At 36.9% G+C, this 22,866-nt stretch overlaps 2 protein-coding genes across 4 annotated transcripts in view; one reads left to right on the forward strand and one right to left on the reverse strand.

Moving 5' to 3' along the window:
- MINDY2 (MINDY lysine 48 deubiquitinase 2) overlaps positions 1 to 22,866 on the reverse strand; it is a 112,198-nt gene that overhangs the window by 48,499 nt on the left and 40,833 nt on the right. For all 3 annotated transcript variants that reach the window (XR_013827299.1, XM_079914585.1, XM_079914586.1), the window contains exons 5-6: positions 21,330 to 21,432; positions 15,081 to 15,223 (exon numbers count right to left, since the gene is read on the reverse strand). Coding sequence is in view for 2 of the 3 variants with exons in the window: in XM_079914585.1 (XP_079770711.1) it covers positions 15,081 to 15,223; positions 21,330 to 21,432 (246 nt within the window). In the remaining variant the exon portion in view is untranslated. The remainder of the gene's footprint in view (positions 1 to 15,080; positions 15,224 to 21,329; positions 21,433 to 22,866) is intronic.
- Positions 1,501 to 2,049, forward strand: LOC307182585 (RING finger protein 11-like; the record flags this gene model as incomplete). The annotated part of the gene is made up of 1 exon (XM_079913927.1): positions 1,501 to 2,049. One exon carries the CDS (start codon positions 1,501 to 1,503, stop codon positions 2,047 to 2,049), a length of 549 nt encoding a protein of 182 aa, XP_079770053.1.

Below are 22,866 nucleotides of genomic sequence, written 5' to 3' on the forward strand. Positions count from 1 at the left end.
AGGGATGATCAAGGGGGAGTCACGATGGGGAAAGAACTAGGCAGATGTCGTTATTTAACCAAAGATCTAGAAGCTAGGTGATCTAGACAGAGGCCAAGGAATCAGTAGTTTATTTTACTCAAGAGCAAGCAGGGGGGCTTCCCTGGTGGTGCGGTGGTTGGAAGTCTGCCTGCCAGTGCAGAGAACGCAGGTTCGATCCCTGGTCTGGGAGGATCCCACATGCCGCGAAGCGACTGGACTGGACCCGTGTGCCACAACTGCTGGGCCTGTGCTCTAGAGCCCTTAGGCCACAAATGCTGAGCCTGTGGGCCACGGCTACTGAGGCTCGCATGCCTGGAGCCTGTGCTCTGTGGTGGGAGAGGCCACCGTGGTGAGGGGCCCGTGTGCCGCGGCGAGGGCTGGCCCCCGCTTGCCGCGGCTGTTAAGTGCCCGCATGCAGCAGCGGGGACCCAACGCAGCCAAAAATAAATAAATTTTAAAATTTATTTTTTAAAAAAAGAGCAAGCAGGAAGTATTAGAGAAGCGGAGGATCATTAAAATAAAAAGGAATAACTAGATCTTGGATATAGAGTTATATATATAAGAATCCCGAAGCAGAACAGACCAAAATAGGTCTGTTTCTAGGAAAGTGCGGATTTATTTACAGCCATTTTTATACTTTCAAATTTCCTGTCTGGTTAAAAGTCATCTTACTATTTAGAACCACAAGAATGGCCCTGAAAGCATGTGCACTCTCACTAGCATCTCCTCCTGCTACTTTCAGATCCTAATCTTAGTTATGCTGATGAAAAGCACAGATCTTCGTAGGATCATGTACTCAATGTGGATTTGCCAAAATGATCTGCCCAGTTTAACTGTACAAGATTAAATGGAATTACATGGAGCAAGGTAACATACGAGATAGAAATTAGGGGTATATGTATTTTTGCCAATGGACAGGTGAGGGAAGAATAGTTTAATCAAGGGTTCATGGAGAGTGCTATTACAACTAATAACTAACAAGAGCTGGACTTGATTGCTTTGCTAGTAATGGAAGAGGTACTTGTCCAGAGTTTAGGAATGGTAAACCACAAAACTAGAAATAAGAGGAGTTTCCAAAAACAGGAAGTCAACTAGTATCTGCTGTCAGAGAAAATGTCAGGAGAGGCTGTGCAATCAAAACCATAGATCCGGGCTTCCCTGGTGGCGCAGTGGTTGGGAGTCCGCCTGCCGATGCAGGGGACACGGGTTCGTGCCCCGGTCTGGGAGGATCCCACGTGCCGCGGAGCGGCTGGGCCCGTGAGCCACGGCCGCTGAGCCTGCGCGTCCGGAGCCTGTGCTCCGCAGCGGGAGAGGCCGCAGCGGTGAGAGGCCCGCGTGTCGCAAAAAAAACCCACCATAGATCCATACACAGTTGAGAAGTGTGAAGTTGACTGGTAAATTATTATAAAAATCAAGAATAGGAAAAAAGTATAATAGGGCAAAAATCAATTTAATTCACACATCCTCTGTGACTCTGCGATGACAGAAGGCCTAATTAAAACGTCTATGGAGGGGAGAAGACTGTCAAAACAGCGCACAGATCACACACCCCAGCCCCGGAAGATGGGGAACTGCCTCAAGTCCCCCACTTCGGATGACATCTCCCTGCTTCACGAGTCTCAGTCCGACCGGGCTAGCTTTGGCGAGGGGGCTGAGCAGGATCAGGAGCCGCCGCCGCCATATCAGGAACAAGTTCCAGTTCCGGTCTATCATCCAACACCTAGCCAGACTCGCCTAGCAACTCAGCTGACTGAAGAGGAACAAATTAGGATAGCTCAAAGAATAAGCCTTATACAGCATCTGCCTAAAGGAGTTTATGAACCTGGAAGAGATGGATCAGAAAAAAAGATCTGGGAGTGTGTGATCTGTATGATGGACTTTGTTCATGGGGACCCAATTCGATTTCTCCCGTGCATGCACATCTATCGTCTGGACTGTATGGACGACTGGCTGATGAGATCCTTCACATGCCCCTCCTGCATGAAGCCCGTTGATGCAGCACTGCTTTCGTCCTACGAGACTGACTGAGCCAGGGTCTCTCATCTGACTTCAAGTGAACCATCATTTTTGGTGGTTTTGATCTTTTGTCACTGAGCCCAAAAAGCCAGGGATTAGGGATTAAGATCATGCACAAAAGTTTCCTAAATATTCCTGAATGGCTGCAGCTGTTGGGGAAAAGTATGTGATATTTTAGAAACTTAGGGGGAAAAGTAGGAAGGTATTTTTATGTAAAGCCTTGACCCAGTGTTCAAGAATATAATTGTATTTAGATCTTGTTATTGCTCCAGTACATAGGAATTGTGTAAAGTGTTAAAGCAGCTGTGTAAGTTTAAATTGTGTATGTCGAAGATTAGGAAAAAGATAGTGGTTGTTTTTCCTAAATGAAGTAATTTTCTTCTCCCCCCCACCCAAATTATTTTCTCAAGTTGCTGGCATTTGGGTCAAGGTTTTATTAAAAGCTCCATTTTACAACACTGGCACAAAAAAAGTAGTTTTAAGCTTGTTTGTACAGTTCTTTTATCCACTGGAAATGGAATTCATTGCCTTAGGTCTTTTTAAATAGTGTATTATTATCGTTGGGGCTGGCTCTATGCTTGAAAACCACTTTATTTATAACCTGTTATAAGTGCTATATCTGTTTGCAGTTAGGAAATGCAGAATTCAAAGTGATCTCCTAGTGTGTAAGCAAGCTGAGATGCACTATCCCTTTTCTATAAAAAAATGAGTTAATGTGTCAAGAAACCAACTCTAGTAAAGTGGGATTTAATATTACCCTTTCTTATGTGTTTCACCTAATTAGTTTGGTTGTTAATATGGTGATAACTAAAAGTCAAGGTAAATTTCAAACATTAAGAATTCTGATTTATTGAGCTTGAATTATGCCACCATGCTTATGTAAAAATGAAAGTGGCACCATGGTTAAACTGAGAAAAGTTTCTCAGTTGTAACAATTTTGATTTATTCTTTCCTGTGACCTCCTTCCCTGTATTGTAGTGCTGAGGTTATTGAAGTTATGTAAAACACATCTCTGTTTCTGTTTCTTGGAAGAACAGTCCTGCTAGTTGACTGACAATTCTAAGCAGGGAGAATTAAGATAAATGTGTTTCATGTTTTGCACACAAATGCAGAATTTGTATAACCACATGACTTCATAGTTGTGATCTCAAAAAAGAAGGAATTTCTCTTTTATCTTTTTCTTGCAGTTAATATAAGAACACTGAATCTCTAAGCTTCTGAAGTGTTAGAAGTAGAGATGGTCTAGTAAGGATGTAGTTGTAATGTTTTATCCATTTAGCATGTGTTTATTTTTCTTAATGTACTCAAAGGTGACATATTTGTTCAACTCAGTGATATTACAGCTAAAAAAATCATTCATTAGCAAAAGGAGAAGCAATCTCAACCAAACAATCAGAAATGTTTCTTATTATTTTATATTGAGTTGAATATTTGACTTTAACACTTTTCTACATATAAAACACAAGTCTCTTGAAGGGTTCTTCATAATTGCATTATAGAAGAATTTAGTATGTCATAAGCACTTAAAGATTTAACATTCAACTGTAGCAGTATCTATGTTGGTTAATTTTCTTATAAGCCCCACAATGAGTTTGAGAAAAATGGAAAGAAATTAGATTATCAGGTTCTGTTAAATTGTTACATGTATCTTGCTTAAGTTTTTGTTCATTAATTTATATCCAATTACATAAAGCAAATTTGGAGGAAACACCTGAAGTTGTGCAATATTTTCAGAGATATTACTTTTTTCTATCTTTGTGTTTTCTACTTAAACATGATGTCTGTCATCAAGTATTATAGTCACTTTCTTTTTTCTAGATTGTTAAATGAACTTTTTTTTTTAAATCATCTTCTATGTTGCTGTTAGTCTTTATTACAAGGCTTCTTTCACAGAAGTTTGGCAGTAATATTGAAAGAACCAGGATTGAGCTGAATGCTTTTTTTTTTTTTTTTTCGGTGCGCGGGCCTCTCACTGCTGTGGCCTCTCCCGTTGCAGAGCACAGGCTCCAGACGCGCACACTCAGCGGCCATGGCTCACGGGACCAGCCGCTCAGCGGCATGTGGGATCTTCCTGGACCGGGGCACGAACCCGTGTCCCCTGCATTGGCAGGCGGACGCTCAACGACTGCGCCACCAGGGAAGCCCCTGAATGCTTTTTTTTTTAAGGTACTTTGTATTCTTTAATTTTGATCTCCACATACCATGTTAAGAACTATCAATTTTGGCTTTTACCAAGTGAAATAAAGTTATATTACAGTTGCAAAAAAAAAAAAAAAGTCTATGGAGGGCTTCCCTGGTGGCACAGTGGTTAAGAATCTGCCTGCCAATGCAGGGGACACGGGTTCAAGGTCTTGTCCGGGAAGATCCCACAGGCTGCGAAGCAACTAAGCCCATGCGCCACAACTACTGAGCCTGCGCTCTAGAGCCCACGAGCCACAATTACTGAGCCCACGTGCCACAACTACTGAAGCCCATGCGCCTAGAGTCCATGCTCCGCAACAAGAGAAGCCACCACAATGAGAAGCCCTCACACAGCAAGGAAGAGTAGCTCCTGCTCGCCACAACTAGAGAAAGCCTATGCACAGCAACGATGACTCAACACAACATCAAAAAGTTTAACTGAACAAGAGAATTTGCCCCTGCCTCTACCCAAAGTCTGGAGACAGGAGTTAGAACAGAGATATAGTACTAGAGAATATTAAAGGAGACACATACCTTCCCTTTGGTCAAACAAAAGTCCATGGCTCATACATCTCTAGAGTTCCAAAAGACTTTAGATGACAAAAATATTTTACACACAAGGTAGAATTTAGTAAATTGCTAAGGAAATTGGTACAACCTATAAAGAAACTAGAGATTCCCTTTCCTAGGTAATCCTTTTTGTCCCAACACAGACTTCTTCCTTGTTGGTCTTGGTCCTGAGATAATAATGGCATATGATACGATATGGGTACCAAAAAGTATAAAAACTCTTTCTGCAAATCACAGTAAAAATAAGCCCCACTAATAGAATAATACACTTATAGATACTTTTGACTGATTGCCAACTTACTATAGACTGGCAGTTTATTATTATAGGTCCCTAGTTATACACACCATTTATCTGTAGTAGAAAATATTCTATCCAGATATTAAATTTATTTTTGGTTGAAAGTATATCTAGAGGGACTTCCCTGGTAGTCCAGTCATAAAGAATCCGCCTTCCAATGCAGGGGACGCGGGTTCAATCCCTGGTCAGGGAACTAAGATCTCACGTGCCATGGGGCAACTAAAGCCCACGTGCCTCAACTAGACAGCCCATGTACTGAAACTGAAACTACAGAGCCCACGTGCTCTGGAGCCCGTGCACCACAACAAAGAGCCCATGTGCTCTAGAGCCTGTGCACCACTAGAGAAGAAAAAACATACATGCTACAACTAGAGAGAAGCCCATGCGCCGCAATGAACAGCCCACACGCCACAACTAAAGATCCCGCGGGACTTCGCTGGTGGCGCAGTGGTTAAGAATCCGCCTGCCAATGCAAGCCACATGGGTTCAGTCCCTGGTCCAGGAAGATCCCACATGCCTCAGAGCAACTAAGCCTGTGTGCCACAACTACTGAGCCTGCACTCTAGAGCCCGCAAGGCACAACTACTGAGCTCGCATGCCACACTGAAGCCTGTGCACCTAGAGTCCGTGCTCCGCAACTAGAGAAGCCACCACAATGAGGAGTCCACACACCACAATGAAGAGTAGCCCCCGCTCGCCACAGCTAGAGAAAAACCGAGCACAGCAATAAAGACCCAACACAGCCAAAAATAAATAAACAAATTTATTAAAAAGAAAAAAAAAAGATCCTGCATGTCTCATCAAAGACTCCACGTGCCACAAGACCTGACACAGCCATAAAAATAAATAAAATATATTTTTTTAAAAAAAGAAAGTATATCTAGAATTCCATGGAATGAACTGTGTTTATACTCTAGTTGTTCCAAAGAGTTCACAGGGTCAGGAAGATGCAAAATAAAGTGATCATTAAATATGAATGCATAAAATGGCCCTAAAAGTCTCAGGGTCCTTCAAAAGTGAAATGTTAGAAGTCCTTATGAAGATCTAATGCAGCAGTAAAAGTAGGCATATCTTGTTGGAAAAAGCAGCTTTCTAGTTTTTCCTTACTTATATCCTTATAGATTCCTTAGGGCTCAAGTTTATAAAGAACTACAGAAACTCTAACAACCCAGGAATTAGTGGTACAGAATAATAGTTTTAATGCTGAACAGGTTTAATAGAATAAGGGCACAAGCTTCCATCTTATTTCCTTATCAAGCAAATGCAGGAACCCCTTCCTTAAATTTTAGTAAGTATTCCTTTAGGGCTTCTAGTTTTACACCAACAACTGAAGAAGTGCTAATAGATTTTGTGGTAAGTCAGTTATCAGTCACTGGGTCAATCAGGAGGGAAAGTGTCTCTGACTCTTATAAAGAATGTACTCATTGGGTACTTTGCCAGAGTAAAGCAGCGTCTAATTTAAAGACCCTCAGAACTGGAAAGAAAGTTCAACAGGAATATAGGAAATAGAACTGAGAGGATTATAATGAGGCAGATACAAATAGCCCAAAGACCCAAAAGATTCCTGGAAAACACAGGATTTCTGTCTAAAAAGGACTTCACCAAATGTAACACAAGGTCCTTGATTAGATCCTGGTTTGAACAAACCATCCATAAAACCATTTGGGGGACAAATGGGAAATTTGAATATGGACTGGGTATGAGATGATATTAAAAATTATAGATAACTTTGTTAGATGCAATAATGGTACTGTGATTTGAAAGGGAAATGTTCTTGTTTAGAGATACATATTTAAGTATAAACAAAAATATAAAAATAGATAAAAAATAATACGTCAAAACTGTTAAAAGTAGGTGATGAGTACAATAGGAACACATTAAATTAGTCTCATCATTTTTCTGTAAGTTTCCAATTTTTCATAATAAAAAGTATAAAACAGTGCTACTGTTTCAGTTTGGTGGTCACTATAGAAAATAATACCATTTCCCCCTAGTGACTGGCCACCAGGATAGTTGTTTCCATTTATCCCTTCTATAAAAATAGTACTACCAGGAATTCCCTGGTGGTCCAGTGGTTAGGACTCATTGATTTCACTGCCGAGGGCCCAGTTTCGATCCCTGATTGGGATACTAAGATCCTACAAGCCACGCAGCACAGACAAAAAAACAAAACAAAACAAAACAGGACTACCTTGTAAAGAATGGTGTTTTTTTTTTCTTCTAGGAAAATATTTATAAGTTTGGCCAATATCATCATGTACATAATAACATCATGCCCCTAAATTCCTTTGCTCTTTTATTCTTTGATGCACCCACCCACTTAACGAAGTCCCAAATCTAGGATAACTAACTACCTTCACCAGGCCTACACTCTGATGAATACTCCCACAGAAAAATGACACAAGTGGTATATTCATGTAATAATTACCATCCTTAACACTGCATAGTGATTCTTAATTTCTCTAGTTAGTCCTTTCTCCCACATGCTGTAAAGACTACTTCAAATTTTCTTTCTTCAAATCTGGAACCAAACCTTCTTACCCCTCCTCAGTCTCAGTAAATGATCTTGCCTTCCACATTACAGAAAATAGAAACATTGAAACAAAAACTTTCTCTATTTCCTGCCATCAAATCTATAAACTTACCTGTAGCTCTACTCATAGTCTATTCTTTCCCTCCTTTACAATGGAGAGGTCTCTTTTTAAACCAAAGGTCAATCCCTTTCACCTGTGAAAATGTTTATCCTTTCTCACCTTCTTGGAGGCTTCTAACATTATCTCCTCTCCTGAATTTTCAACATTTCTCTCTATTGAGTCCTTCAATATTTTAACATTGTCAAGTCTCTCATATTAAACAAAAACAACCTTCCCTGGATTCCACACTCTACTATAGCTATGAGCCATTATGTCTGTGCCTCCTCACAGACAAACTGTTGTTTGTCTGTCAAAAGTTGCCTATAATCTATTTCTAGTATCTGAGACCCCAAACATTTCCTAACCAATTCAATGAGGTTTTTTTTCTGCTTCCACCATTCTCTAAAAGATATCAATGAAATCCATATCCCTAATGAACACTTTCCCCCCAAGTGTTCTTATCTTATTCATCTTTTCAATAGCATTTAACAATTGAGATCTCCAATTCTTCTTGAAACACTCTCTCCTTGTTGGTTTACATGATACCATATTCTTTAGATTTTCCTTTTGTTCTTTTCTTTCTGTCTCCTTTGCCAGTTTATACTCCACTAGTTGATCCTTAAATGTTGGCACTCCTCAAATCTCTGTCCTAGGCCTTCTCTTTTCTTCCAATTCCACATTTTTCTTGTAAATCTCATACTCTCCCTCTCCCTATTTGTACACAAAACTTATTCCAGTCCTGAACCATTTAACCAACATTTCCACTTGGAGGGATGCCTGAGAAGCAGCTCTAACAGTTCTAAAAGTTCACATCTTTTTTCTGTTCCAGTGTTCTGCGTTTCGATAAAGAGCATCATCATTTATCCAGTTGTTCATGCTTAGAACCCAGAAATCATTCTTTCGTTTTTTAAATTAAAGAATAATAGATTTACAATACTGTATTATTTTCAGGTATACAGCAAAGTGACTCAGTTACACATGTTTTTTCAGATTCTTTTCCATTATAGGCTATGATCAGATATTGAATATAGTCCCCTGCTATACAGTAAATCTTTGTTGTTTTTCTATTTTACATAGAGTACTGTGTATCTGTTAATCCCATACTCCTAATTTTTCCCTCCTCCCCGCTTTCCCCTTTGGTGACCATAAGTTTGTTTTCTATGTCTGTGAGGCTGTTTCTGTTTTGTAAATAAACTCATTTGTGTTATTTTTTAGATTCCACATATAAGTGATATACGGTATTTGTCTTCCTCTGTCTGACTTATTTCACTCAGCATGATAATCTCTACGTCCATCCATGTTGCTTCAAATGGCAATATTTCATTCTTTTTTATGGTTAACATTCCATTGTATATATACACCACATCTTCTTTATCCATTCATCTGTTGATGGACACTTAAGCTGCTTCCATGTCTTGGCTATTGTAAACAGTGCTGCTATGAACATAGGGGTGCATGGACCTTTTTGAATTAGAGTTTTTGTTTTTTCTGGATATATGCCCAGGAGAGGAATTGCTGGATCATATGGTAGTTCTATTTTTAGTTTTTTAAGGAACCTCCATACTGTTTTCCATAGTGGCTAAACCAATTAACATTCCCATATATTAATATTTCTCCACACCCTCTCCAGCGTTTATTATTTGTAGACGTTTTGATGATGGCCATTCTCACCAGTGTGAGGTGATATCTCATTGTGGTTTTGATTTGCATTTCTCTAATAATTAGCAGTGTTGAGCATCTTTTCATGTGCCTGTTGGCCAGCTGTATGTCTTTTTGGAGAAATGTTTATTTAGGTCTTCTGTCCATTTTTTGACTCGGTTGTTTGTTTTTTTGATATTAAGTTGTATGAGCTCTCTGTATATTTTGGAAATTAACCCTTTATTCATCACATCATTTGCAAATATTTTCTTCCATTCGTGGGTTGCCTTTTTGTTGATGATTTCCTACACTGTGCAAACGCTTTTAAATTTGTTTAGGTTCCATTTGTTTATTTTTACTTTTATTTATTTTGCCCTGGGAGACTGATCTAAGAAAATATTGCTGTGATTTATGTCAAAGAATGTTTCCCCCTTTGTTTTATTCTATGTAATGGTGGCCTCGTAGAATGAATTTGGTAGTGTTCCCTCCTCTTCAATCTTCTGGAATAGTTTGAGAAGGATGAGTTCTTCTTTGTATGTTTGGTAGAATTCCCCAGTAAAGCCATCTGGTCCTGGACTTTTGTTTGCAGGGAGTTTTTTTGTTTTTTGGGTGTTTTTTGTTTTGTTTTGTTTTTTACAGATTCTATTTCATTTCTAGTAATCAGTCTGTTCAAATTATCTGTTTCTTCTTGATTCAGTTTTGGCAAGCTGTATGTTTATAGAAACTATCCATTTTTTGTAGGTTGTCCCAATTTGCTGGCATAGGAGTTTTATGGTATCGTGTCTTATATTAAGTCTTTAAGGCATTTTGAGTTTATTTTTGTGCATGGTATGAGGGAATGTTCTAATTCCATTGATTTACATGCAGCTGTCCAGCTTTCCCAACATCACTTGCTAAAGAGACTGTCTTTTCTCCACTGTATATTCTTGCCTCCTTTGTCAAAGAGTAATTGACCATAGGTGTGTGGGTTTACTCCAGGGTTCTTTATTCTGGTCCCTTGATCCATATGTGTTTTTGCACCAATACCATGCTGTTTTGATAACTGTAGCTTTGCAGTATTGTCTGAAGTCTGGGAAGATTATGCCTACAGCTTTGTTCTTTTTCCTCAGAATTGCTTTGGCAATTCTGAGTCTCTTGTGGTTCCTTATAAATTTTAGGATTATTCTAATTCTGTGTAAAATGTCACAGGTAATTTGAAATGGACTGAATTAAATCTGTAGATTGCTTTGGGTAGTATGGCCATTTTAACAATATTAATTCTTCCAATCCAAGACCACAGGATATCTTTCCATTTCTTTGAATCTTCTTCAGTTTCCTTTATCAATGTTTTATAGTTCTCAGTGTATAGGTCTTTCACATTCTTGGTTAAGTTTATTTCTAGGTTGGTTTTTTTTTTGATGCAATTTTAAACACTTTTTCTTTTTACTTTCCTTTTCTGATATTTGTTAGTATAAAGAAATGTAACAGATTTCTGTATACTAATCCTGCTACCTTACTGAATTCATTTATTCTAACAGTTTTTGTGCGGAGGCTTTAGGGTTTTCTGTATAGAGTCTTGCATAGAAAGACAATTTTACCTCTTCCCTTCCAATCTGGACACATTTTATTTATTTTTCTTGTTTGACTGCTGTGGCTAGAAGTTTCAATACTATGTTGAATAGAAGTGGTGAGAGTGGGCATCGTTGTCTTGTTGCTGAATTTAGCAAGAAGGCTTTCAGCTTTTCACCATTCAGTATTATATTGGCTATGGGTTTGTCATAAATGGCTTTTATTATTTTTAAAATTTATTTACTTATTTGGCTGTGTTGGGTCTTGGTTGTGGCATGCGGGATCTTTCGTCGCAGTGCATGGGCTTCTCTCTAGTTGTGGCATGCGGGCTCTAGAGCACAGGGGCTCAGTAGTTGTGGTGCACAGGCTTAGTTGCCCTGCAGCATGTGGGATCTTAGTTCCCCAACCAGGGATTGAACCTGCCTCCCCTGCGTTGGAAGGCAGATTCTTAACCACTGGACCACCAGGGAAGTCCCATAAATGGCTTTTATTGTTGAGATGTGTTCCCTCTGTACCCATTTTGGTGTGAGTTTTTACCATGAATCGATGTTGAATTTTATCAAATGCTTTTTCTGCATCTATTGAGAAGATCATTTGGTTTTCGTCTTTTCTTTTGCTGATTTGGTACATCACATTAATTGATTTGCATGTGTTTGAAACATCCTTGAAACCCTGGAATGAATCCAACTTGATCATGGTGTATGATCTTTTTTATGTATTGTTGGATTCAGTTTGCTAATACTTTGTTGAGGATTTTTGCAACTATATTCATCAAAGATATTGGCCTGTAATTTCTTTTTGTGGTGTCTTTGTGTGATTTTGGGTATCAGGGTGATGGTGGCTTCATAGAATGACTTCGGTAGTGTTCCCTCCTCTTCAATCTTTTGGAATAGTTGGAGAACAATAAGTTCTTTGTATGTTTGGTAGAATTCCCCAGTAAAGCCATCTGGTTCTGGACTTTTGTTTGCAGGGGGTTTTTTGGGTTTTGTTTTTCGGTTTTTTTTTTTTTTAATTTACAGATTCTGTTTCACTTCTAGTGATCAGTCTGTTCAAATTATCTTTTTTAAAAAATTAATTAATTTATTTTTGGCTGCCTTGGGTCTTCATTGCTATATGCAGGCTTTCTTTAGTTGCATCAAGCAGGGGCTACTCTTCGTTGTGGTGCATGGGCCTCTCATCGCAGTGGCTTCTCTTGTTGTGGAGCACGGGCTCTAGGCGCACGGGCTTCAGTAGTTGTGGTACACAGGCTATAGAGTGCAGGCTCATCAGTTGTGGCGCATGGGCTTAGTTGCTCTGCAGCATGTGGGATCTTCCCAGACCAGGGCTCGAACCCATGTCCCCTACATTGGCAGGCAGATTCTTAACCACTGCGCCACAAGGGAAACCCCAAATTATTTTGACTCAGCTTTGGCAAGCTGTATGTTTATGGAAACTTGTCCATTTTTTTCTAGGTTGTCCCAATTTGTTGGCATATAACTATTCATAGTATTTCTTATGATTTTTTTGTATTTCTGCAGTATTGACTATTAATTCTCCTCTTTCATTTCTTATTTTGTTTACTTGGGTCTTCTCTCTTTTCTTCTTGGAGAGCCTGGCTAGAAGTTTGTCGATTTTGTTTATCCTTTCAAAAAACTGGCTCTTGGGGCTTGCCCCGAAGTCCAAAACACCTTAATGTTATACAAGGGGCAGGGAGACACACACTAGTGGTACACTGTTTAGCTACAGAATAAGGTTTACTGAGAAAAACTTAGAAGTGAGAAATAGCAGAATACACACATTCTCTCGGCTATCATTATCTCATGGAAATGCATATTCAGTCCAGAAACAGACCCAATGCAGAAAGTGCTCCAGGAGAGGCGCACCCTTCCCAACCACACAGGAAGATTGCGAATACCTAGGTGACTAGTAAAGGACTTCCAGGTCAGGGATATGGCCTTGATAAAAAAAAAAAAGGGAACGTCTAAAGCTCAATTTTGGAAAGTTGTAAAACAACCACTCATGACAGCCAGAGACGTTGTTTTCTCAATTGAACTATCCTACCCCTGTGGAGAAAAAAAAAAAGAGAGAGAGAGAGAGAGAACAAAAAGAACGACTAGGCCATCAAGAGACCAAAGTCTATTTCTCTCATTCATTCATTTATTTATTTATTTATTTTTGGCCACACAGCATGGCTTGTGGGATCTCAGTTCCCTGACCAGGGACTGAACGCGGGCCCTGGCAGTGAAAGTGCCAAGTCCTAACCACTGGACTGCCAGAGAATTCCCTATTCCTCCTTTTAACTTAGGACTCTACAAGATCTGATATCTATCTCTTGAGCCTTACATCATGCCTCTTATTTTCTATGCTTCAGTCACATAGCCCTTCTTCGAATTCCTTAAAAAGTTAGGTTATTTCCCTCCTCAGGGCTTCTGCACACATGTTCCATTTGCTTAGTTAACCGCACCACCCCCCCTTTTTTCCTGACATCTTCAAATAGGTTATAAGTCCTAATAAAAGTACTCACAGCATGTTGTAGGTACACTTCACAGAGTGTATCTCAATAGAAATGATACCTACTTATGTAATTATTTAACATCTGTCCCTTGTCAAACTAGGAGGTCCTTAAATGGCAGGAACTATAGCTGCCTTGCTCAGGCTGCAGTCCTAATACTTAGCTAAGTAAGTACCCAGTCATAATCATGCTCAATAAATATTTGTTGAATGAATGAATAAAGTGTGGACTTAAAGAGATCAGGTAAAGTGAGATGACTTAGCAGTATTTATTATGTAGCAATAATTCTGATTTTGTGGTTCTTTGGCCTTAGATTTTTGAGGAATATGGATAAATCTGGGCCCATACCTAGCACACATCTAGCTTAAATATGGGAACAATACAAACAAACCCTTGCTATAACTAACAGGGGAGCAGGAGAGCTAGGGCTATACAGTATTCTTAAATAAACAAACAAATCATTATTTTACACTACTTTGTGCAATTCACTGATTAAAGTGTTGAAGGAAATACAAAGTCAGATTCCTGACTTCAATAAGCTTACTTTCATTTAGAAAAATGAGACACATTTACATGGAAAGAAAATTGTTAACTAGGTACTCATCAATAAGGGCAAAGTAAGGACAATATGGCCCATAACAAGTAAAGGAGGAAGGGTAGAGTAGTGATCCAGAGCCTTAGCTGCATATTTAAATCACCTGGAAAACATTTTAAAAATACTGTTGCTCAGGTCTCACCTCTACACATTCTGATTTAATTGAGTTGGTGTTGGGCTCTGGGCATTGGTATTTTTTTAATAGCTCCGTAGGCAGCTCTAGCATACAATCTGGGTTGAGAACCACTGATTTAAGGAGAGAAGAAGTAGCTTTACTGAAGAGTTAGTATATAAAATGTTTCTTAAAAGATAGGTGAAATCTGGATAGGCAAAAAGGAGTGAGAATGTTCACATAGGGATTAGGAGTAAGAAACAAAATGGGAAAGCATAAAGTGTGTATGGGGATGGAGGACTATTAATGAGTAGACAGATCATTATGGCTGAAGCAAAGTGTTGACACAAGGGGATAGTAGAAAATACCTTGCATTTTTATCCTCTAGGTACTGGGTGCTACTAACATTTTTGCAATATTATTGACCTGATCAGAGGAGTATTCTGCCACAAAAGTCTAGAGATAAGTTGATAAACTCCTGTATTAGGTGGCAGCTGTAAAAATGGAAGCATTGAAGAGATAACAAGAGGGATGAATCAGTAAGATTTTTTTGGCAAAGCCATAAGTGACATGATAAAAAGAATTTAAAGTCACACTGATAATAATAGAAACACTATCATAAAGACAAATCTTGATTCTTTCTCTAAACTCCTTTAGCCCTCAAATGTAAACATCCATCATTAGCAGTCATCCTAGTTCTAACATTAGGGCTTATCTTTTTTTTCCTTAGAAAGAAAATAATAAATACATTTTAATGCAGTAATCTCTGAAAATGGAGTTGAGACCTAAATAAAAAAAAAACTGATTTTAAGTAACAAATTGCTAATCCATTCCACCCTAAAGAATTAATTATTACCTTCATAATTTGATGGTTAAAGAATATTACGCTAAAATTTTTTATTTTGAAGCAGATCATAAGACATCTCTAAATCAAGCTCCTTTAGTTTAGAATAACAGTAGCTATTTCTATATCATACCTTGTATTTGGTCATGGTGCTAAAATGATTATTCCGAAAGAACACACAAAGTTCTCCTTCCTGAACCGTTGAAGTTAGTTCACATAATCCATGGTATGTCAGTTGAGTGGCTGTGTTATTTAGAAACTGCTCAGCTACAAAGCCTAGGAACCAATGCATAATATTAGATGGAAGAATAATTTCAAAATTTTAAAGTTTTTCTATTTACATTGTGTTCCAATTATGAAGAAAGGCCAATCAAAATAAGACTCCTCCTACTATAACATGATGGCCCTAAATTGCCTAAATTGGAGATTTTTTTTCTAATTCTGCGATGGAAGATGTGTCTATAGACATTTCCAGGCTAAAGAAACAGTTATCTGAAATTCTTTTTATCAATAAATGTATTTACTTATACCACACCTTCTTCCGCAAAGGATTTCATGCGCCTTGCAATAGAAGAAACACACACAATAAAACTAAAACCCAAAAAAACAATAAGAAGGTAAGGGTTAGCAAAAGTCAACAACTACTTCCCCAATGGATAGGTGTTTAGAAATTAAAAGTAGCCTCAAGAAATTGAGTTGCTTAAGATTTTGACAAAGATCCCAGATAATTTTCAGTTCACAAACTGCTCAATTCTTGCCTTAAAACTAAAAGTAGGCATAAGACTGAACAGAAAACAGTGGGGTAACTGATAACATTTTTATCCTAATCTCCTCCAACATATGCTACTCATTATGTAGATATACCAAGTTCAGAAATAGAAATCATCTCTTCTGTTTTCAAACATAATGAAATATAAAGAAACCTTCTGGGGTTTAATTTAAAAGCTATACATACAGTTGATCCTCATTATTCACACGGATTCATATACGCTAATTTGCCTACTATCTAAAATTTATAACTCCAAAAATCAGTACTTGTTGCACTTTCAGGGTCATTCCTGAATATGTGCAAAGCAGCAAAAAAATTGAGTCACCCAACACACACATTCCCCACTGAAGTCAAAATAGGCAACAGTGTGTCACCTTCTTGTTTCAGCTCTCACACTGTGAACAAATTCATTTTCACATTCTATATAATGCCACATTTATCACATTTTGTGAAATTTTTGTGCTTCTTTGGAGTGATTTTTACTGTGTAAAATGGCCCCCAAGCATAATGCTGAAGCTAGTAGTGTTCCTAAGCACACAAAGGTTGTGATGTGCCTTATAGAGACAATGCGTATTTTTGCAGCTTCAGCCGGGCATGAAGCTGTTGGATATGAGTTTAATGTTACTGAATCAATAATATATATTAAACAAGGTGTCTCTAAGTGGCATGGACTTATATATACTACCAAATGTAAAACAGATAGCTAGTGGGAAGCAGCCGCATAGCACAGGGAGATCAACTCCGTGCTTTGTGACCACCTAGGGGTGGGACAGGGAGGATAGCAGAAGATATGTGGATATATGTATATGTATATGTATAGCTGACTCACTTTGTTATAAAGCAGAAACTAACACACCATTGTAAAGCAATTATACTCCAATAAAGATGTTAAAAAAAAAATAAGGTGTCTCTCAACAGAAACACATGAAAAACAAGGTTATGTATTGATAAGTTGATGAAAATCTTGTGACCAGAGGCTCACAGGAACCTAATGTTGTGTTTCCCCTATGAGCAGTGGTTTGGTATTCACTAATTCAGTGTTCACAGCAACTTTATGGAACATAACTATCAGTAATAATGAGAATCAGTTGTATAAATATTTTAAAAGCCTATATTTCTTTCATTCTTCCTCTTCCTTCCTCCTTTTGCTCCCTTTCTTTAAAAAGGAATAGAGGGGAGGAGAATGCTCTAAAAAGTTTTGTAAGTGAGCAGGGAGGTGCAGATATAGGGAGTAAAGATGAATCTGTGTTAATAAACTGATGACTCAACAAAAATTTGAAAATAAACTTGGTAGAAACTTGGTAGGGCCAGAGGCAGCTGCCTGATATAGATTTATTCCACTCCCTCACTTTTAGTGTCAAGCCATAGCACTTCAAGCTGCAAAGTGGTTGTAAAAAGTTACCAATATATCACACTATTCCAAGGAATTGGTAATGTAGGATGGGAAGTACAAAAAGTTATACAGAAGGCCACAGCCAAAGGAAATTTATAGCTCATTTGCAACTTCCTGGCTTTATACATTTAGAAATAAGACCCCTCCTCAATTATTATCATTACTTTGCTAAATGCTAAGTTATTGAGTAGAATGTATTAGTTATATACTAAAGCATTTTCTCTTATATAGCATTTAAAAAGTAAGCGTTATGCCTGTGCTGAGAAGTACCACTGCTGTCTATAATATCCATGTAACTAAACACTTCCTTCAGAAAGATGTTTCTAAATGTCCCTCCCATACCTCATTCATACAACATACTCTCTACAAAACCCTTTCAAAAAGATACAAAAATTCAGTGGAGATATAGCACAATGTTACTTTCATGTATGAAATTCAAAAATTTAATACTAGAAAAGTCTTTCTCAGCTGCTTGTTTCTAGAGAACAGGACATGGATTCAGAGAGAATAAGTGACTTGCTCAAGGACATAAAACTAGTTATGGCAAAGTGAAGACTGGAACTTAACCGGTATTAATTTATAAAATGTAGTGATTATCATAAATGCAAACTGAACTCTATTTCTCCCCAAACCATAGAGCATAGACTAATTTAGACTTAGAGAGAAAAATGTTTCCTAATTCTTCTACCAACTTGTAAACAGTGACACCTGTGTGATTTTAGTGGCATATTCAAAAGCCTAATCTAGTTTCAACTTTTCATAACTAAACAAATTATGGAGTTTCAAAACATAATATCAGAGATTACTTATTAATTACAAATGGCAAAGGGCATCTTTCCAACAACAAAAAATCTGGTAAATATCACCTTAATCCTATTTGAACATCACCAACAATGGGATAATCAGACATCACGTGCCACCTGATTTGATGCGCTAGGAAAGACACAGTGTCGCCTATGTAGTATTCCCAAGGAAAATATATAACCCAAATCTACTAATGAGGAAACAATCAGATGAATCCAGATTGAGGACTATTCTATAAAACAACCAGCCTGGACTATAAAGAAAAGTAAATACCACAAAAGACCGAAAAGAAAAGAAAAGAAAAAAGGATAGGGATCTTCTGTTCTAGATTACAGGAGACTAAATTGATATGATAATTAAATGATACTTGATTGAAACTTACACTGAAAAAACTTAAAAGCTATAAGGGGCATTACTGGGACAACTGGGGAATTCTGAATATAAACAGTATATTAGATAATAGTATTGTATCAATGTTAAATTTCCTGAGATAACTGCATTGTGATTACATAGGAAAATTCTTTGTTCTTAAGAGACAAATATTGGAGAGTTAATGGATAAAGTGCTATAATATTTGCAATTAATTGTCACGATTTAGGAAAAAAATTGTGTGTGTGTGTGAATACAGAAAGTAAAAATTCAATATGCTAATAATTGGTGAATTTAGATGAAACATATATATGTACAAATATGTATATAGATACATATATTCATTGTGCTATTCCAATTTTATGGGTTTGAGTTTTTCCAAAATAAAGAGAAAAGGAAATCAATATTATTTAATCAAAAATAATATGAACTCAAACTATAATCTTCAGCGTTTATGGCACATAATAAAAGCTCAGTAAGTGAGCTCAAATAAGTGAATATGCTGGAATAATTTCCTTAAGCATATTTTTTTTTACCTAGAAACAATTGTTAAAGAAGAAATTATTCCTGAGAGATCTACTGGAATTAAATGACCAGTTAGCATGAAGTCTGGAAACTGGTACTGTGTTATTTTTTTCCTTGTTGATTTCTGCTGCCATGCCACAACCCATCGTTATAACTTGATTCAAAAAAGTATTAATATCCAAAAGAGGTAGCAAGTAATAAATATTCTATGTACATGTAAAACTTCTGTACTTTTACTTACAAGGTATTGCCACCAGAAAAAAATAAATGTTCTCTGAAAGAAGTTGAAAGAATATCTAATTCTATTTGACTATTAACTAAATAATATTTCTTTTTCATCAAAAAAGAATGATAGTAAACATATTTCTTGTATTCTGCACCTTATGGAGATGAAATATTTGAATTTTTAAAAAATCATCTCAGACCAAAGTTTAATAATTTTTAATAAAGAAAGATTAGAAATAAACCACTTTGGGATATTTTATGATTCAGGAGGAAAGTTACAGTTGTAGGCTAAACAGAAAAAGAAAGCAGACTACTTTGGTTGAACAATATACCCAAGAAAATATGATGAAGAAAATGGAAAAAAAGCTAATTGCTATATTATATAAGAAAAAATGTCCATCGTGGCCTTTTATTTCCTTAATGATTTCATAGTGCCTTATACAAGTAGCCATTGGGATTGAATACTTATTTCAAGCAGACTACATATTTGTAATTTCTTATAAACAAAAAACGAGTTTAGCTTTTTAATTGTACTGAATTTCATATATAATTTTTCCTTGACTATGTATGGAAATATGATAAGCAGAATTTCACCATTATGAAATTTATATATCAAGGAATTAATCAGCTCTGATATATATTACCTGAAAATTCTATACCACTAAAGAGGAAGATTCCTACTTGCTTTTACCAAGATATTCTTCTCAAGTTATCAATTCTATACAAATTAGCTACAGTTTTTTATTATCCCAGGGATTCAATACCAGAGAAATAATAATAATAGTTGTAAAATCACGTTGAGAAAAAGGAGAAGTGATGAAGGGACTGTTTTTTGGTTGTTGTTCATTCTGCTAGTGTAATAAGTCCTACCCCTGTTACATTGCAGCCTAGCTTGGTGAAAATGCTGTCAACATTAGTGTTTCCCATAGCTTCTTACCTTATAAATATATTCATCCAAATATCACTTATTGGCTATCATTCCATCTGTTAACACTTTCTGGACCCTACTGTTCTCTCAATTACTATTGAATAGCATACTGAAAGTTACTGAGAAAGTAGGAATCCACAGATGGATACTTTCTTTATAGCCTGCTTTCTAAGAATATTTACAGTAATGAGAGCTTGGATAAAGAATGGAAAGTTCTAGTGAGGGGAATTTTGTCAACTGAGGGAAAACATTTTTTGTAACAACTTTTGTTGCTCCTCTCTCCCCTAAAATTTAAACTTTGCTGCCTTAGGTTGTAGTGAAAGAGGCGTCACACAAATCAATGATCAATATTGCTGAATATCTGTGTGTTTACTGCAAGTAAAAGACTAGATGAGCCTCAACTAACACACTGTGTATTTTCCTGCTACTGGCCTCTTGCATAAACATGTTAAACTTCTGGATAATTGAGTAGTGTAATTAGTTGGGTTCTTATTAATCAATATAGTATGAGATTCACATACACATCTTCTTTTATATGTTCTTAGGTACTCTTGTAGTCACTTGGTTTTAATTTTTTAAAATGTAGTGACGATAATAAATTTTTATTATACCTCATGTGAAAGAACTGTGTGTCTGCTTCTCACGATTTCTCTTTCTTTTGTTAACACTTCAAACTGAGGAGAACAGCAGTCTCAGTATTTGTGTATATTTATGAAAAAGTGAAGTGGGTGATGGTGAAGTTATACCCAAATGCTATGGTTCCTGATAGCACTCTGGTTTCAAATCTGCTCTTCCCTTCACTGACTGGAACACAGCTTAAAAAACAAACAAACACACACACAAAAAACACTTCTATGCTGATGAATTTAGCAATTTTTAATTTTAGCTAAGGATTAGGGAAACTGATGATCAAAGGTGTACTCTGATCCAGAACAGAGCTTTAATATACTATATTGTACTGAAATATAAGGTCGAGCTCTACTAAAATGAACACTTGAGTACCATAATATACATCTCAGTCAACAGAAGTGTTCAAGATGAATTATAAAGTTCCCTCAGTACTCCCAAGTAATAACCCTTTTTTAAAAGAGTAATTATCAGTAACCCCTGGGTAACTGATTATATCAAAGATAGCAAGTGATTCCAAAGACTTTTATTAGAATCCAGGAGTGATTTTACAAAACAAATAAAAAGGGTTCTAGGAAAAACCTTTCACTGGTACCTCTATGAATAATTACTTCTTTTAATTCTCATAGGTAGAATCACTTTTATTTTTTTAGAAGTTGTATTTAAGACATTTAAAAGACATTAAATTTTAAGACAAGTTACTTTGCCAAGAATAAGTCAGATAATAGCAACACTCACCCACCTTCACTAACCAGCTCACTGTTGTCTGACTGCTTACAAGAGATGATCTTCTCCACTAGCTGGTTGTAGCTGCAGTTACCAACAGCTTTTACAATGTCATCAATCTACAAAACAAATGACTGTCTCACTAATCATGATAAAATTAAAAACAATAACAAAGAAACCCATATAACTCTTGAGGGTTTTATTCTAATATAATACTAAATATAAAAGTATTACTTATGAAAAAAGAAAATCAGCACTAAAATTAACACCCAACAGTTTCCAGTTTTGTTTATGGTTCACAATAACATATTATGAACAATATTGCTTAGCCATATTTCAATTATGCAATAACTAATAAAATGGAATTAGTATATGCAATTTTATTTCTTAAGATTGTAAAGCAAGGCGGGCTTCCCTGGTGGCGCAGTGGTTAAGAATCCACCTGCCAATGCAGGGGACACGGGTTCGAGCCCTGGTCCAGGAAGATCCCACATGCGGTGGAGCAACTAAGCCTGTGCGCCACAGCTACTGAGTCTGCGCTCTAGAGCCCTCGAGCCACAACTATTGAGCCCGCTGGCCTAGAGCCCATGCGTTGCAACAAGGGAAGCCACTGCAATGAGAAGCCCGTGCACCGCAACAAAGAGTAGCCCCCCGCTCACCCCAACTAGAGAAAGCTCAACACAGCCAAAAATAAATAAAATAAAAATTTTAAAAATTTATAAAAAAGATTGTAAAGCAAGGCAAATCTAAAAGATGTTAATTTATGGGATAAACAGGGTTTCCCATTTTATTTGTTACTTAGTTTCTAGCATAGTGGAGATATGAGCAGACATAACTAATGTTATTTCCCTAAACAAAAGTTAATATATATTAATAAGAGAAAATATTTGCCTCATGATTCTTATTTGATCTTTGTCTGTAAAGGTACAGTAGAAAAATAAATTCAAAGTTTTAAGGTATAAGAAAATAAAATTGGGCATCTCTACTCTCCTTCCATATACTTTGCTTTTACTATTGGAGCAAAATAGATATCTGCTGTCTAAACTTACTTTGATTGCCCTCCCATCCCTAAAATATATTTATTTGTAAATTATTTACATGTACTTTATTAATTAATATATTAATTAACACAAATTAATACAATGAAATAAAAAATAAGAGAGGCCATGTTTTTTTTCCACATCCAAATGATCTTCATGAATATCTACTCTGAATACCACAAGAATTGACAGATCTGCACAATAGTAAGGACAGTGGTTTTCAAACTGGGAGCTTTTTAAAAAGCTAAAAGAATTCAAAACTCAAGTTGTTTCTCAAGTGCCTAAGTTTTCATTCCACTGCTGCCTAGCAAAATTTAAGAACAACTTCTCTAGGTTATAATTTTTTGTTGTTCCTGCAAAATTCAAGGATGGTAAAAGCCTCTTAACCATCCAAGTGGGACTGACGGTTGGCTGAAGATCAGTTAATTGAATAAATTAAAGCAGGAAACTGTGGAAAATGTTACATACATATCTTAAACAGTTCATGTTAGCTTAAAACACACAAATGTATTC

This window comes from Stenella coeruleoalba (assembly GCF_951394435.1).
Source record: "Stenella coeruleoalba genome assembly, chromosome: 2".
Classification (NCBI taxonomy): domain Eukaryota; kingdom Metazoa; phylum Chordata; class Mammalia; order Artiodactyla; family Delphinidae; genus Stenella; species Stenella coeruleoalba.